Source organism: Aquarana catesbeiana, linkage group LG05 (genome assembly GCF_042186555.1).
Source record: "Aquarana catesbeiana isolate 2022-GZ linkage group LG05, ASM4218655v1, whole genome shotgun sequence".
Taxonomy (NCBI): domain Eukaryota; kingdom Metazoa; phylum Chordata; class Amphibia; order Anura; family Ranidae; genus Aquarana; species Aquarana catesbeiana.
The window spans coordinates 116,818,410-116,834,345 of NC_133328.1; the positions used below are offsets into that span (position 1 = coordinate 116,818,410).

Sequence of the window (15,936 nt, forward strand, 5' to 3'; positions counted from 1 at the left end):
TTCATTTGCAGACCGAAGTTCATCCCTTTTGATCTGTAAATTAGGGGATAATTAGGTGGCATTTATACCTGAGTGTTGTGTCTTAAGTTTTTCGGGTGTTTTTTCAGGTGTTTTTGGTGTTTTTGAGCATTTTGTATAGCGTTTTGTACAGTGTTTTTTAATTTATTTTTGAGCTTTGGCACTTTTTATTAGCCAACAGAGAAAATTTTATGTTTCATTATTTGTTGCTATGTTTTTCAGCTTTTCATCCACTTTAATGTATGAGTTATTATTTTTTTTTTTTACTATAATTTTTTTTTTTTAGGTTATGGTTAGGGGTTAATTTGTGTTTTTTATTATATTATTTATATTGTTAGGATTAGGGGTTAACATTAAGGTTTGGGGTTGTGGTTATCAGGTGTTAATATTAGGGGATAGGCTTAGGGTTATTATTTTATTTATGGCTATTTGTTTTTATTTATAGTTATTTTTATGCAATTATTGCATTTGAGCAGAAAAACGCTCAGATGCGCAACAAAACCACGCTAGGACACTCAAACTCCTCACTAAAAAAAATGCCTTATGCAAGCTACAAAAAAAGCTCCAGAACTTTTTTGAGATTTAGGCTTGGTTCACATTGGTGCGATTTGGGAAGTACTGCGAGACCACATCGCATCCCACCCAACTCGTAGGCAGTTCGCACTGCCTTATGTGAACCGCTGGGAGTGTCGATACAAAGTCAATACAATCGGTTTGCATATCGCAGTGCGAACTGTCAATTCGAACATGAATCTGATTGCATGGGTGTGAACCCATCCGAAATTGGCTATGGCTGAGTTTGCAGCGCACAGACATTGTTTTGCACAGCGGTGCGAATCACATGCGATCTCGCACACCGCACCAGTGTGAACCCAGCCTCAGGCATTTTGCTTCAGGCGACTTGTAATGGAGATGTCAACGGTCTCCATAGAGAATAATTTTTATTTTATTTTTTCTCCTCCAGTCTTGCAAAATGCTGAGGTGTTATTGGGGCCTTGGAGATTTACCCTGCCTGCTCTGCAGTTTAAAACTACAAAAATTATTTTGTTTAGACAATTTTTTGCTTTTAAATGTACTATCAATACGTGTGTGTGTGTATGTGTGTTTTTTTTTTTTTTTTTTTTAATTTTATTTTAATCTTGCAATAATTGCTTTTAATACCTTCTTCTTCCCTTTTTTTTTTTTTTTTTTTTTTTTTTTTTTTTTAACTAGCTTTGCAACATGGATGGAGAATCTTCTTCATACAACAAAGGTAATGTAAATGGGCCAATCTAACCTCTACCTAGTCACCTTAAAGAGGACCTTCCACTTGCACATTGAAAACTAGTCAGACAAACAAAAACACTAGACTAGATAGTTCTGCACTGTCTGTCTTGCACCTGATGTTTACACAGTGTTTTTCTTTTCTTTTTCTTTTTTTTGTTTTGTTTTCCTGTGCAGCCATCTTGATTTTTGGGGGTTTGCTGTCATTTCTTGATATTCACAGCTTGCCCACTGCTGTCTTCCTGCTGTGCAGGCACAAGATTCGTAGGCACTAATAGACGGTCCTAAAGCCTTTTGGGTTTTGTGACAGAACTATCCTGAGACGCTGCGAGCCTTTGAAAAGTAAAAAAAAAGTGGAAAAAGTATACAAAACAAACCATATTTATATAAATTTGTGCGGGCCGGGGGTGGGGTGGGGGGGAATTATAGAGAGAGCAGTGAGCTCACTTGGTGAAAGCTTTAAATATATATCATTTGATTTGTTTTCTCTCTAAATTGTATGTTTTTCCTTTGCAGTAGAGAATGTGTATGTGTCTCATGTGGAAGATGCTGTGACATTTTGGGGACAGGTAGGCTATCACTTTACATATACTTTGGAGTTTAAAAACTAGTACCAAGAAACCGAAGAACGGTAATGCATATCGTTATTTGGTTTTGTCAACAACATGAACGGCAGCTTATTGGCTATAATTTAGAGGTGCACCGAATTTTCGTCTGCCGAAAATTATCGACTGAAAACAGTGTTTTCGGTATTGGCCGATGGCAAAAATCAGCCGATACCGAAAGGGGACGGGGTCCACCCTGGGTACCGCCAATTGCAGGAGTCTCCTCTGCTCCCTCCTCCTCCCCTCCTCGATCTCCGTGTGTGTGTGATGCCATAACTGACTGCTCCCTCCCCTCCTCCTCGCCACCATCCTCCCTACTCCTCCCTACTTGTCACAGCGGGAGACCGCTGTGTCACGGAGCTGTGTGAAAGGTTATGCCGTGCTGTGACAAAAGTCCTGCCCTCCTCCTAGACCAGCTCGTGTGATAGACAGGACACTGCATCTATCACACGAGCTGGTCTAGGAGGATGGCGGGACTTTTGTCATAGCGCGGCCGAACGTTTCACACTTAGCTCCGAGACACAGCGGGAGATGCTGCAACGATGGTGAGGCGGCAATGATGGGCACGGTGAGGCTGCATTGATCTCCTGTATCATGTCTGCAGTCGCTGACCATCTCCTGCATCTTACCTGCTAGAGGTGCACTGCATGAACATTTTGCTAGTACTATTAGCAATGTGTTATATAAATGTATACATTTTATTTAAAATATATAAAAATATTTTTTAAAAACAGTCATTTTCGGTATTGGATTTCGGTTTTCGGCCTAGTGTATTTTTCATTTTCGGTATCTGTTTCTGCAACAAAAAACCCATTCGGTGTAGGGCTGAAACAACTAATCGATAACTAATCGATTATGAAATTGATTACTATTTTCATACTCGATTAATCGGCCAGTAACATAATGGGGTTAAAAAAAACTAAAATGGGCTCTTTCTAGCACAAAAAGAGCAAATAATCGTTACTGTAAATATTACTTTCACAGTTCTACAGTAAAAAAATGAACCCCTTACAGTAGTGATTATCTAAAGGGCTAACTATTTTTTTTTTTAACCCCATTATGTTACTAAACGTCTTAGACTTGGTTCACACCTATGTGAACGCACTACAGTTCATTTTACACGGTTTCCTATGGGACACGTTCACATCTATGCTTTTTTCAGCCGCTGCGTATTTGAAAAGGGTCAGGGACTTTGTTTTGCGTAAAAAAAAAAAAAAAGTGCTTTTTTGGTTCAATATACTTCAGTGGATAAGCTGCTAAAAAGCATGTAAAGCATTTTTGCAGCAATTTGTGTTTTTTAATTTGCCCAACAACATATTGTCCAAAAAAAAAATCAAAAATCAAAACGCACAGCAAAAAGCACTGCAGAAACAGATCAAAAGCAAACTGCATAGGTGTGTACTGAGCCTTATGCTGGACATACGGTCAATTTTCAGACGAAAAATCTTTGTACATTCGCTGAATGAAAGAATGTTTGAAATTTTAACTTGTTTTTAACATTCTGTTTTTAAAATGAATGTAATTTTTATTTATTTTTTTTTTACATTGAACAAAGGTTTTATTAATCAACTGGTGCATACATGTTATGTTTGCTTTAACATATAAACTTGGTAACTAGTACATTGATTGTTATACAGTCTGTACATAGGATAATTGGTACATTGTTCTTGTCCTGTGAGAATATTCTATATGTACACATTTAGCACATAGAAACTACACATCGAGGCGCGCACCCAGGCAATCATTCCATGCTAATTTGGTTTCATTATACACAGGTATCAGACTCCTGAAGCCAACGATCCCATATCTTGTTGTACTTGGCAGGGCAACCTCTATTAATATATATGCATTTCTTATACGGCAAGGTATTATTCACTTCTATTTTCCATTCTACCATTTTGGGAGGCGTTTGTCTCATCCATTTTTTAGCTATGATCTTTCTTGCTGCAAAGAGTGAAATGAGAGAGAAATGTTTTTGTATATTTGTCAATTGTGTCTGGAATTATTCCAAGGAGGCATTGTTTTGGGTCTAGAGCTAGAGGTGAGCCCATTGTATCGTGTAGAAATGTCACAATTTGTTCCCACAAGCCTTGGATCTTAGGACATGTCCAGATCAAGTGGAAGAAGGTGCCTGTCTCTTTCCCACACATCAGGCATGTGGTAGATTGTGTGCGTTTGTATCTTGCCACTCTAAGGGGTGTGAGGTACGCCCTATGAAGAATGTAAAGCTGCGACAGACGGTCTGATAGTTTGGGGGACACAACCTTACAAGACTCCAGTGCCTCCCCCCACTCCTCATCCTCTATTGGTCCCACTTCTCTTTCCCATCCTGGTTTGAGATCATATGCAATTTTAGTAGAGACGGGGGTTGAGAGCATGTTATAGAAAGCTGAAATCAGTTTGTGGGGGTCCGTGTTCTTAATTAGTGCCATAAGGACATCAGGTGTAGGGTTTGGGAGAGAATCAGGAAATTGCGATTGTGCCGCATTTGTAGAAATCTAAAGAACATTTGATTCTGAATTGTAAATTCTTCTTTAAGTGAATCAGAAGTTTTTAGATGCCCGTCTTTTAGTAAGTGATGCAGATAAAATATTCCCTGCATGGACCATAAGTTTGTGTCATGAATTTTGTTGAATTCAGGAAGATTCTTGTTGTGCCATACCAGTGTGTAATCGTTGAATTGTGGGATTTCAAGTTTGGAGGCGGCTAAGTCCCATATTTTCCTGTAGTGATATAATATGGTTTGTCTATTTTCCCCTAGTTCCATCCCCCCCGAGCCCGATGCTATTGCATATATATCGAGTCCTTGATGTGTTGTGCCCATTTTGTTCAAATAATTTTTATTGGAAAAGTTTTTTAACAAAATTACATAAATGCAGTCACAAAATTATATTAAAGAAAATCTTGTTACAACTGGAAGATCAAATAATATTAACAGTTAAATAATTCTATAACATTTCTTTATTGTAGCTTGAATTGTGTTACCTTTACTAATATGATGTAACTGAGAGATATGTATAAGGATACGAGTCTCCTAGACTGAGAAGAGATAAGAAAATTAAGATAAAAAATAGATGGGAAGGAGAGGAATCCTCTGGGCACCCCAATGGGATCAAACTGTGCTCGCAGAAGATCCTCCCCTCATTTGTTGTACATTGTAAAAGTCATTAAACAATCTAGGTATCTGTTAGGACAACTCGAAATGTATGGATATGTATTGATTTGTATAGTTTACCAGCTACAAAAAGTCTGATTAATTAGAAGAGAAACAGTTTACAAAGAATAATTGGAAGAGAGAAAAAGTTTCCATGGAGACCAGTTATTTTCAAATCTTAATGAGTTTCCATCCCTATGTGCCAAAATTTTTTTCGTATTCTATTATAGTATTAATTTTTATTTTTATGTCCCTAGCAGTAGGTACATCAATAGATTTCCACCTATACACCAATTCCATTCTTGCTGCTAGCAATACATGTGTTGCAATACATCTATATTCAGGTTTATATTGATCCATATTTATTCCTAGAATAGCTTGTTCTATCTTTGGAACCACCATACAATCAGTTAATTTAGAGAGCATATCATAAACTTTCCACCAAAATTTCTTGATCTCTGGGCATGACCATAACATACGGGCTAGGGTCCCCACTTGTCCACACTCTCTCCAACATAGGTTTGAGTTATCTTTAGAAAATTTTGCTGTAATATAAGGGGTATAGTACCATCTTAGCATGAGTTTTTTTGTGTTAATTCTTCATAGTTGGCACATCTTGAAAATTTACGATTGTTAGTAATCGCTTGTTTCCACTGGAGATCTGTGAATTCTTTGCCTATTTCTTTTTCCCATTTGATAACTTGTTTATTTTTTGTAAAGGCATCTTTAGAGTGAAGCGAGTTATAAATCACTTTTATTCCTTTCAATTTGGGGTTTTTGGATTGGAGAAAGGTCCATACTTTCTCTACTATAGATATGTGTGTGGCCTTTGTTGTTTGGAAGTATGAAGAGATCTGGGTGTACGTTAAAAATTCAGAGTTCGGAAGATTACATTTTTGTTGTAATGTGCTAAATGGTAGCATCTTATTGTCATTAGTGGTATCTGTTAAATTCAGTATTTTTTTTCCTAGTCCAGTTGTGGAGATTGATGTTAGGAATTATCCAATGTAGTGTATCTAAGGGAATGGGTACATTTGTTGATGGGTAAATTTAGTTCCCAGTCGTACATATCACCTCCCAGGATTGTATTAGTGCTTGTATTGATATTGGGAGGGGTCTTTTATTCTGTTTATTCACACTGGCTGCAATTAGAAATGACAATGGTGATAATTTGTTTAAATGTGATGTTTCTAGAAGACACCAAGGTTTTGTAATAGGGGTAGAGAACCAGTTTTTGAGTTGGTCCAGGACTGCTGCCGTATGATAGTCTTTCAGTATTGGTAAACCCATGCCCCCTACTATTTTATTTTTGGTTTGGATTTCAGGGGAGCATCTTGGTCTTTTCCCCGCCCATACAAAGTTGGATAATTGTTTTTGCAATAACCTAAAGAATGTTGCTGGGACTGGTATTGGTAGAACTCTGAAGACATATATTAATTTCGGTAAAATAAGCATTTTGTATGCTGCTAATCGGCCTAACCAGGTCAAGTGGTGTTTCCCAAGTTTGGATAACTCTGGTTGGAAGGAGGAAAGTAATGGGGTATAGTTGTTGTATATTTTGGATACTGGCTAAGTAAGTTTGATACCTAAGAAGTAGTTAATTGATTCTTTTGTCCAGGGATATGGTAGGGATTTTTTTAGGTGATTTTCGAGTTTATGTATATGTATTCCTAGTATGCTGGACTTAGATGCATTGACTTTATAATAAGATACCCTGTTGAATTGGGCAAGGACATCGTGTGCTGAAGGTAGTGATCTAGCTGGATTTGATAAAGACAAGATGACATCGTCTGCAAATGATATTTTGTGTTGACGGTCTTGTGATTTAATACCCTGTATGGATGAGTGAGATCTTATCTTTTCCGCTAGTGGTTCCATAAGCATGGTAAAGATTATGGGGGACAGAGGGCACCCCTGTCTTGTCCCATTTGTAATGGGAAATGGCTTAGAGAACATACCTTCTGTGTATACAAATGCGGAGGGTGAAGAGTATAAAGCCATTATGGCATTTTGCAATGGGCCGACAAGTCCAAACTTCTCCATAACTTTGGATAAGTACCCCCAATGCACCCTATCAAAGGCCTTCTCTGCATCCAAGGTCAGAAGCAGAGAAGGCTCTTTGTTTTCCTCTACCAAATGTAGAAGGTTTAACATTCTTCTGGTGGCATCTTTGGTTTGGCGGCCCATTACAAACCCCATCTGGTCATAGTTTATCAATTTGGGTAAAATACTTGACAGTCTATTCGCTATCAATTTGGCGTGTAGTTGAACATCTAAGTTTTTAATAAAGATATTGGCCGAAAGTTCTGTGGGAGATTCGGTTCTTTGCCTGGTTTAGGGAGAGTTATGATTGTAGCTGTAAGCATTTCTGGGGGGAATTTTGCTGTGCTTGTTGCAGCTTCAAAAATAGGAAGTAGGTGAGGGGTTAGGATGGAGGAGAACATCTGATAGTATTCTGAGGAATAACCATCTGGGCCTGGAGCCTTGTTACGGGGGAGGTGTTTGATAGCATTTTTTATTTCTTGTAATGTAAATGGTTGGTTTATATATGATAAATCTCCTTGTGGTATTTTAGGGAGATGTATTGTTTCCAAAAATTCTGATATCAACGCGTCATTGGGCTGATAGGTGTCTGGGTCTTTTTTAAGATTGTATAAGTGTTCCTAATAATCGCTAAAAGCATCAGCTATTTCTTGTGGGTTGTTAACTTTTCTGTTAGATTTGGGGTTGAGGAGGTATGGTATTTTTTGTTTAATGACTTTTTCTTTTAATTGTGTAGCTAACAACTTTCCTGCTTTATTCCCGTATCTGTATGTCTGAGCTTTTAACGATCTCAATTGGTGGTTATGGCTTGATATTAGAAGTGATCGTAGTTCCTGCCTGGACTGAAATAAAGCTTCTCTTACGTTTTGTGTGGATTGCCGTTTGTTTGTGTTTTCTAACTGTTGGATTTTAGCTAATAGGGCATTCAGTTTTTCGGATCTGTCTCTTTGCTCTTGCACTCATCTGTATAAGCAAACCTCTCACGTAGACCTTATGTGCGTTCCATAACGTGAAAGGATCGCTCACCGAGGGGTCGTTGATGGGAAAAAAATTCTGTAATTGCTTTTTCAATTTTCATTAGATTTTGTGGTTGAGATAATGTGAAAATATCATTACGCCATCTGTTAGCCCTGGTCTCGGCGCAGCGATCCCCCACTATCAGATATCGGAGCATGGTCCGACCATGTTATACAATGCAAATCTGATTTTGTAATCTGTTGCAAGATAAATTTATCTACCAGAAACAGGTCTATTCGAGAATACGTACGGCGAACGTGAGTAGAATGTAAAATCCTTTTCGGATGAATGTTGGCATCTCCACACATCATACAAACCCGAGGATGAGATGAAACCGTTCAGAGTTGACCTGCATCTTGAGTGTTTGGTTTGGCTGGAAACATCTAATTCTCTGTTGGGGACAGCATTAAAGTCTCCACACATAATGATATGACCTTGTTTCATTGTTGAAACTTTTTTCCATACTTTTTTTTAGAAATGGCAGTTGTTTGGTGTTTGGGAGGTATATGTTCACCAGGGTAAATTTTTTACCGTTGAGTTCGCATACCAAGATTATGAATCTCCCTGAGTTGTCCAAATGTACATTCAGACTTTGAAATTGTATTGTGTCCTTAATAGGCAACGCCCCTTTTTTTTTTTTTTTTTTTTTTTTTTTTTTTTTTTGATGATGAAAAATTTGCTTGAAAAACGTGGGGAAACTGGCGGTTTTGAAAGGTAGGTGATTTAGTTGCAGCAAAATGGGTTTCTTGGAAGCACATTACATCACAGTGAAGATTTTTGGCCTCTTTCCAGGCCATTCACCGTTTATATGGGCTGTTTAACCCCTTAACATTGAGGGATACAATTTTGATAGGCATGATGGGCTTTCGGTTGTTTTTAGTTATAAACGGTAATAAGTAGTATAGTAGATTCTGGTTACCTTGAGTAGGTTCAAATAGATGATGTTCACTTGTTGGCAGTGTGGTGGTCCGTAAAGTGGGACTTTGAGTTGATGGGATCCTCAGGTAGTGGTTGTTTCGGTTGTGCTGTGATGGTAATACGTCGGGTGTATACCTTGATCAAGTGGTGTGGATGGTAGTCCTTTGGAGCACACAGAGATGGGAATGGCTCTTGGAAACTTCTTTAAGAGAAAAACGGTTAATAACAACAGATAGAGTAACAGTGCTAACTTGTGATTCTTAAAAGAATCTGTGCGGTAGGAATAACCGCTCAACTGAGGTTGTTTAACAAGTAAACAAAAGGTGGCAATCCCCTGGGCCATCAGGGATGCAATAGGAGTAGAGATTTCCTAGGATTAGATTTGGCTTGTGTATTTCCTACTTTTTAGCCACTGTTGTCATGGGCGTCGGTGTCAGGGATAATGATTTGCCATTCCCGCAGGAGGCGGAGGCCGTCTTTGATGTCAGAGATCACATGTGTTGTTCCTTCTCTTATGATCATGAGTTTTGCTGGGTATATCCACCGATAGGTGATATGATGGTTGTTTAATGGCTTCGTGATAGAAGCTAGCTGACGCCTTTGTTGCATGGTGAATGCTGATAAAGCAGCATAAAAGGATAGATCTTGGAACTCCTCTGGTAGGGAATCACGATTTCTTGTAGCAGCCATAAACTGATCCTTGACGTGATAAAAGTGGATCCTGACAATAGTGTCCCTGGGAAGGTGTGCAGCTATATGTTTTGGCTTAGGCAGTCTGTGGATACGGTCCACGATTAATTCATCATGGGGAACTTCTGGTAGAGCTGTTTTCAGCATTTGTATGAAGTGAGGTTTCAGGTCAGGAGTTTTAACTGTTTCAGGAATCCCACGTATTTTGACGTTATTCCTTCTGGACCTGTCTTCTAAATTTGCTAGCTTTAATTTCATTTGCAGCATGTCGTCATCTCTGTCATTATGGGCATCCACTAATTCATTAAAGGTGCATGCAAACTCTCCCATCTTTGTTTCAACATGTGAAATTCTCTTATTCACTGATGATATTTCAGACTTAAATTGTCTAGTCAGAGATTGGATATCTGCATGCAGTGTAGATCTCAGAGATATCAGCATATCTTTAAATGTGGTGTCCATTATTGGTGTGTTAGCAGTGGGGAAGTCAGTTATGGAGTCCTGCAGTTCTCTTGTGTCATCCTGAGATGAGTGCAGGCTTACCTCTTCATCTTCCTCCTCTGTGTGATCCAGCTTTGGCTTGCTTTTGGCTGGGCTGGATGAGGCTGAAGGTGACAGGGAGTATTGCTCAGCGGTGGGTGAGCTGTAAGCTCTGCTTGCTCTTCTCCCCTGTGCAGCGTTGCTCTGTGTGTGAGAGCCTCGTGTGCCTTTCCCCTGCTTGCCGCCGCCATCTTGCTCCGGAGACCGCCGCTGCCACATTAAGTAATCTGGCAGTTTGTTGGGGTAAATAACTTCTTTTCTTTTCCTGGATGTCATCCTGGAGGTTCACCAAGCTGAACCGCTCTATTGGTGACAGAAATCTAGGCTTTAAGTCGCTGTATCAGTGTCTGATGGCCCTTGGCAGAGAGGAGCTCTTTCAGTGAGCGTCCTTACACCGCGCCGGCTAGCCACGTCCCCCGTGTTGTGCCCATTTTGGACATAGGAGCGTGAGAAATCTCTCGCTGTCTGTTTTATCTAAGTGGAAGAGCTGCGACAGTTGTGATGCAATGTAATATAGGTTAAAGTCAGGGAGAGCTGTGCCACCAAGGTCAGTCGGGTTCTTGAGAGTTTGCCATGCCAGTTTGTGTCTGTTGGTGCCCCACACAAAGGGCTTGAGAAGGGACTCTAAAGATTTGAAATGTTTCAGGGGTAAGTAAACTGGAGTATGCCAGAGAACATACAGTATTTTAGGGAGTAAGATCATTTTACTTAAATTTATGCGATCCCAGGTCCCAATTGGGAGTCTGGATCAAATCTGTACTTTAGTTTTAACCATGGAAAGGAGAGGGTCTATATTGAGGGATACATAATCTGCAGGGGATCTGGATATATGGATCCCTAGATATTTAATGACAGCAACTCTCTGAAGTGGTAGTCTGGCTTGGGATTCTGGGGGTGGGAAACTATCGGTTGGTAGAATTTTGGGACTTATCCCAATTGATTTTCAGTCCTGAAAATATTCTGAATTGTTCGATCGTGTGGAGTGCGGTATGTAAAGATGGGCCAGAGTCCGCTAAATATAGCAGCGTGTCGTCTGCATACATACTGATTTTTTCAATTAAATAGCCCAGTCTTAGTCCTTTTAATCTCCGGGTTCGCTCGGATGGATATCGCAAGGGGTTCTACCGCAAGGGCATACAATATTGGGAATAAGGGGCAGCCCTGCCTCGTGCCTCTATTGAGGTCAAACATCTGAGACGACCACCCATTGGCTACCACCCTGGCCCTGGGTGCTTAGTATAGCAGTTGAACCCACTTAATAAATTTCGGACCGAAGCCATAGCCCTCCAAGCATCTCCAGAGATACCTCCACTCCACCGAGTCGAAGGCTTTTGCTGTGTCCAAAGTCACTACAACTCTTGAACCAACCTCCTCATGTATAGCCTGTATATTTATATATAATTTCCGGAGATTAAACGAGGTGTTGCGAGCTGGCATAAAACCTGCCTGGTCTGTATGTATTAGGGATAAGATGACCTGATTAAGCCTAATGGATAATACTTTGGCAAATATTTTGATGTCAACCTGTAGAAGGGATATGGGGCGATAGGATTCTGGGTATCCCGGGTCCTTTCCTGGTTTGGGGATGAGGACTGTTGTTGCCTCTGTCATGGATGGGGGTAAAGTCCCAGTCTCAAAGAGATGATTGTATAAAGCTAGCAGTTTAGGGGTTAGTATTTCGCTGAATTGGGAGTCCGTCTGATCCTGGGGATTTAGACCTGGCAATAGCAATTGTAATTTCGTCTGTGGCGGGGGGTGCCTCTAGTAGATCTACCGTTCTTTTGTCAGCTGTGGGAAAGTCACCTTCTCGAGAAAGAGGGACATTGATTGTGTCTCAGTGGGAGCTGTCGTTTTGTACAAGTCGGCAAAGAAATCTCTAAACATAGAGGTTACCATGGGTGGGTCTGTTATTTGTTGTCCTCCATGGCCATGTAGTGTGATAACCACCGGGGGCCTATCTTCACTGTGCACCAAGTATGCCAAAAACTTGCCCGCTTTTTCCCCATATTCAAACATTTTTTGTTTGGAGAAAAAAAAGTTTTTGTCTTGCTTTCTGATATTGCAGCTGGGTAACTACTCTAGTTTGTAGTTTTTAAGCAGGTTCGCATTCGCGGGGGTCGGGGTGGTGGCAAAGTCTCTTTCAGCAGAGGATAAGTCCTCCAGCGCCTTACCGAGGGCACTGGAGGAATTTGCCTTGATTTTATTGAATATAAAATTGAATAATTAACGTGGAGCGAGCGAATAGCTTAAAAGAGTCCCATACTGCGGAGGGCGATGCTGAATTGTCATTCTCAACAAAGTACAGTCTCCACTTATCCGTGAGCTCATCATCCTCCGGTAGAAGAGAGAGCCAAAATGGGTTCAAACGCCAGGATCGTGGTGGTTTGGCTATAGGAATGCTTAATGTAATCCAGTAGGGACTATGATCCGAGAGTATTCTGGGGCAGAATGCAGCCTCTAATAGTCGCGGTGTCAATCTGTGAGAAATGAGTATGAAGTCTATGCGGGACATGGAGTTATGAGAAGATGAGAAGCATGAGTACGATTTAGTTTGTGGGAACTTGTGGCGCCCTGTATCTGTTAAATGGAAGGTGGAAATGAGCTCAGAGAACCTAGTTTCGTTGGGAAAATGAATGTAATTTCTAAACGAAAACCAAATACACGGTCTGAAAATTCCTTTCACCAAGAAGTTTTCTATTATGTCTAAATTTTCCCTCCACCATGCTTGAAAATGAACGTCGATTTGACCCCACTAACGATTAGAAAATCGAACGAACGTTCTTAAAATGACATTATTTTTTTTTTTTTTTTTTGACGGAAGACATGGTTTGTTTTTTAAATAAAAAAAATTGATCTCCGAGTCTGATATTTACCGGATTCACCCTTTTAATAGTATATATCCTCTAATAGTATATACAGTATATCTCCTCTAATTGTATATACAGTATATCTCCTCTGTCTTATTCTCAGAGTGGATTAGAGCTTTTGCTCCCTAACCATAAAGTTGGTAATTTTATATTTAACACTGAATTGAGATATTTAGGAATAAATTTCCTTTTTTTTTTTTTTTTTTTAAACTTTACATATTAAACTAAATTATACACCACACTTTTTTTTTTAAGGTTATTAACCAAATAATTAATCGAAACAATCGGCCAACTAATCGATTATGAAAATAATCGTTAGTTGCAGCCCTAATTCGGTGCACCCCTACTATAATTCTCAAGAATAAGCTCAAGCATCTTGACCACCTTGCCTTAGGACAGAGAAGTGTCTACTTTAAGATGAATAATTTGGAAAACTTTGAACCTATCGCAAGTGGCATACTTTATTTTTTTTTTATAGTATAGGGAAGAGCTGTCCCCTCTGCCAAGTTTTTATTATGACCTGTGTCTCCTTTGGGAAGATTTAACTGTCTATTTGTCCTGGTAACCATTGTCACTGAGGCACAACCTCTCTGTTGTCTCTAAGGGAAATTTCCACAACAAGCTATAGACAGCAAAAATAAAATACCCTGATATTGTTATTAAAGTGGAAGTCGCACAAATTTTTTTTTTTTAAGTCAGCAGCTACAAATACTGCAGCTGCTGACTTTTAAAATAAGGACACTTACCTGTCCAGGGCGCCTGCGATGTTGGCACCCGAGGCCGAACCGTCCCTCGGTCCTCGGATGCTGCCGCCGCCATCTTCGGTAAGGGAATCAGGAAATGAAGCCTTGCGGCTTCACTTCCTGGTTTCCTACTGCGCATGCACGAGTCGCTCTGCACAATCCAAATGGTCCCTGCTGTCTCTGGGATTCGTGTGTCCCCCAGCAGAGAGCGCGGGGGGACGGGAAGAGGCGTAGACTCCCGTGGGAGTCTATGCCCAGAAGTGGGTGCGAATACCGGTCTTAGACAGGTATCTGCACCCCCCCCCCCTGAAAGGTGCCAAATGTGACACCGGATGAGGGTTCCTGAAAAGCGGAGGTTTAATTTTTGTGACTCTCCCCTTTTCTATCTTAACCCCTTCACGCCGACTGTACGCAAATTTGCATTCATGGTTTGAATGGGTTATACCTGCAGCTGCACACATCACCCCTGTACCGTTTTGTAGAGCGGTCGGTTGGCTCTTTAGTGATAACCAATGCCGCTAAAAGCCGCTCGGCTGTTATTCTAAAGGAGCCCCATCCCCCCTCCCACCAACTTTCCACTGCTCTTTCCGGGCCTTCCATCTCACCGGGAGACCCGAACAAAGCCAGATTTGGCTCTGATTGGGTCTCTAACATACAATCCGGGAAGTGACGTCACTTCCAGTTTACTCGGCTACCAATGGCGCCGATTTAAAAAAAAATGTCAGTACTGTATTCAGAATTGCCTATTTTGGCCATCTGAATACTTTTAAGTGCAAAGGAGGTATTTCCTGTCTTTTTGGCCCCCAGATCCCTCCATAAAGAGTACCTGTCGCCACCTAATATGGTCACAAGGGATGTTTACATTCCTTTTGACAGCAATAAAAGTGATCACAATTTATTTTTTATTTTTTTTAAAGGGACAATGTAAAAAAAAAAAATGTTAAAACTTCCCTGCGTGCTCATGTAGCAAAGAAAACGCATACGTAAGTCGCGCCCGCAAATGTAAACGGTGTTCAAATCACACGCGATGTATCGCCATGATCTTCAGAGTGAGAATAATTCTAGCAAAAGACCACCTCTGTCCAACTCTACCCTGGTAACCGTTATTATTATTATTATTATTATTATTATTAATTTTTTTTTTTTTTTTTTTTTTTTTATAAAGCGCCGCCTATGGAGATTTTTAGGTAACGTAGTCTGTTGCCATTCTAAGAGTGTGTGCAATTCCAAGGCATGACTTGTTCGCTATCTATTTACTCGGCGTTACATCATCTTCCACATTATACAAAACAATTGGGATAACTTTACTGTTTAGTTTTTTTTTTTTTTTTTTTATTCATGAAAGTGTCTCCCCCCCCCCCCCAAAAAATTGTGTTTGAAAGACCACTGCACAAATACTGTGTGACATAAAATATTGCAATGATCGCCATTTTGTTCTCTAGGGTCTTTGCTAAAAAAAAATATATAATGTTTAGGGGCTCTAAGTAATTTTGTAGCAAAAAATACAGATTTTAACTTGTAAGCAGCAAATGTTGGAAATAGGCTTAGGCGTGGACCGGGTTAAACTAAAAAAAGTTGTACTAATACATACACATTGTAACCGCAACCCAAACGTACTTTTTTTTTTTTTTTAGTTTTTGGACAGTATGGAATTTGGTTAGAACCTCTGTCAGCTTTTTACTGCTGTCTTAGATTTCATTGAACAAATTAATGGGGTGGGCAAATACATGGCAAATGAGGTTTAATGTAGAAAAATGTAAAATGATGCATTTGGGTGGCAAAAATATGAATGCAATCTATACACTGGAGGGAGAACCTCTGAAACTAGGATGGAAAAGGACCTGGGGATCCTAGTAGATAGGCTCAGCAATGGCAAGCTGCTGCTAACAAAGCAAACAGAATATTGGAATGCGTTAAAAAGGGGATCAACTCCAGAGATAAAACGATAATTCTCCTGCTCTACAAGAATCTGGTCCGGCCGCACCTAGAGTATGCTGTCCAGTTCTGGGCACCAGTCCTCAGGAAGGATGCACTGGTAATGGAGCGAGTACGAAGAAGGGCAACTAAGCTAATAAAGG

At 40.0% G+C, this 15,936-nt stretch overlaps 1 protein-coding gene across 1 annotated transcript in view; it reads left to right on the forward strand.

Annotated features, from left to right (window-relative positions):
* The first annotated feature begins 1,234 nt into the window (after positions 1 to 1,234).
* Positions 1,235 to 15,936, forward strand: part of STK31 (serine/threonine kinase 31) — a 462,200-nt gene continuing 447,498 nt past the window's right edge. Inside the window, exons 1-2 of the mRNA XM_073630106.1 lie at positions 1,235 to 1,270; positions 1,798 to 1,850. Coding sequence (XP_073486207.1) covers positions 1,240 to 1,270; positions 1,798 to 1,850 — 84 coding nt within the window. The 5' untranslated portion in view covers positions 1,235 to 1,239. The remainder of the gene's footprint in view (positions 1,271 to 1,797; positions 1,851 to 15,936) is intronic.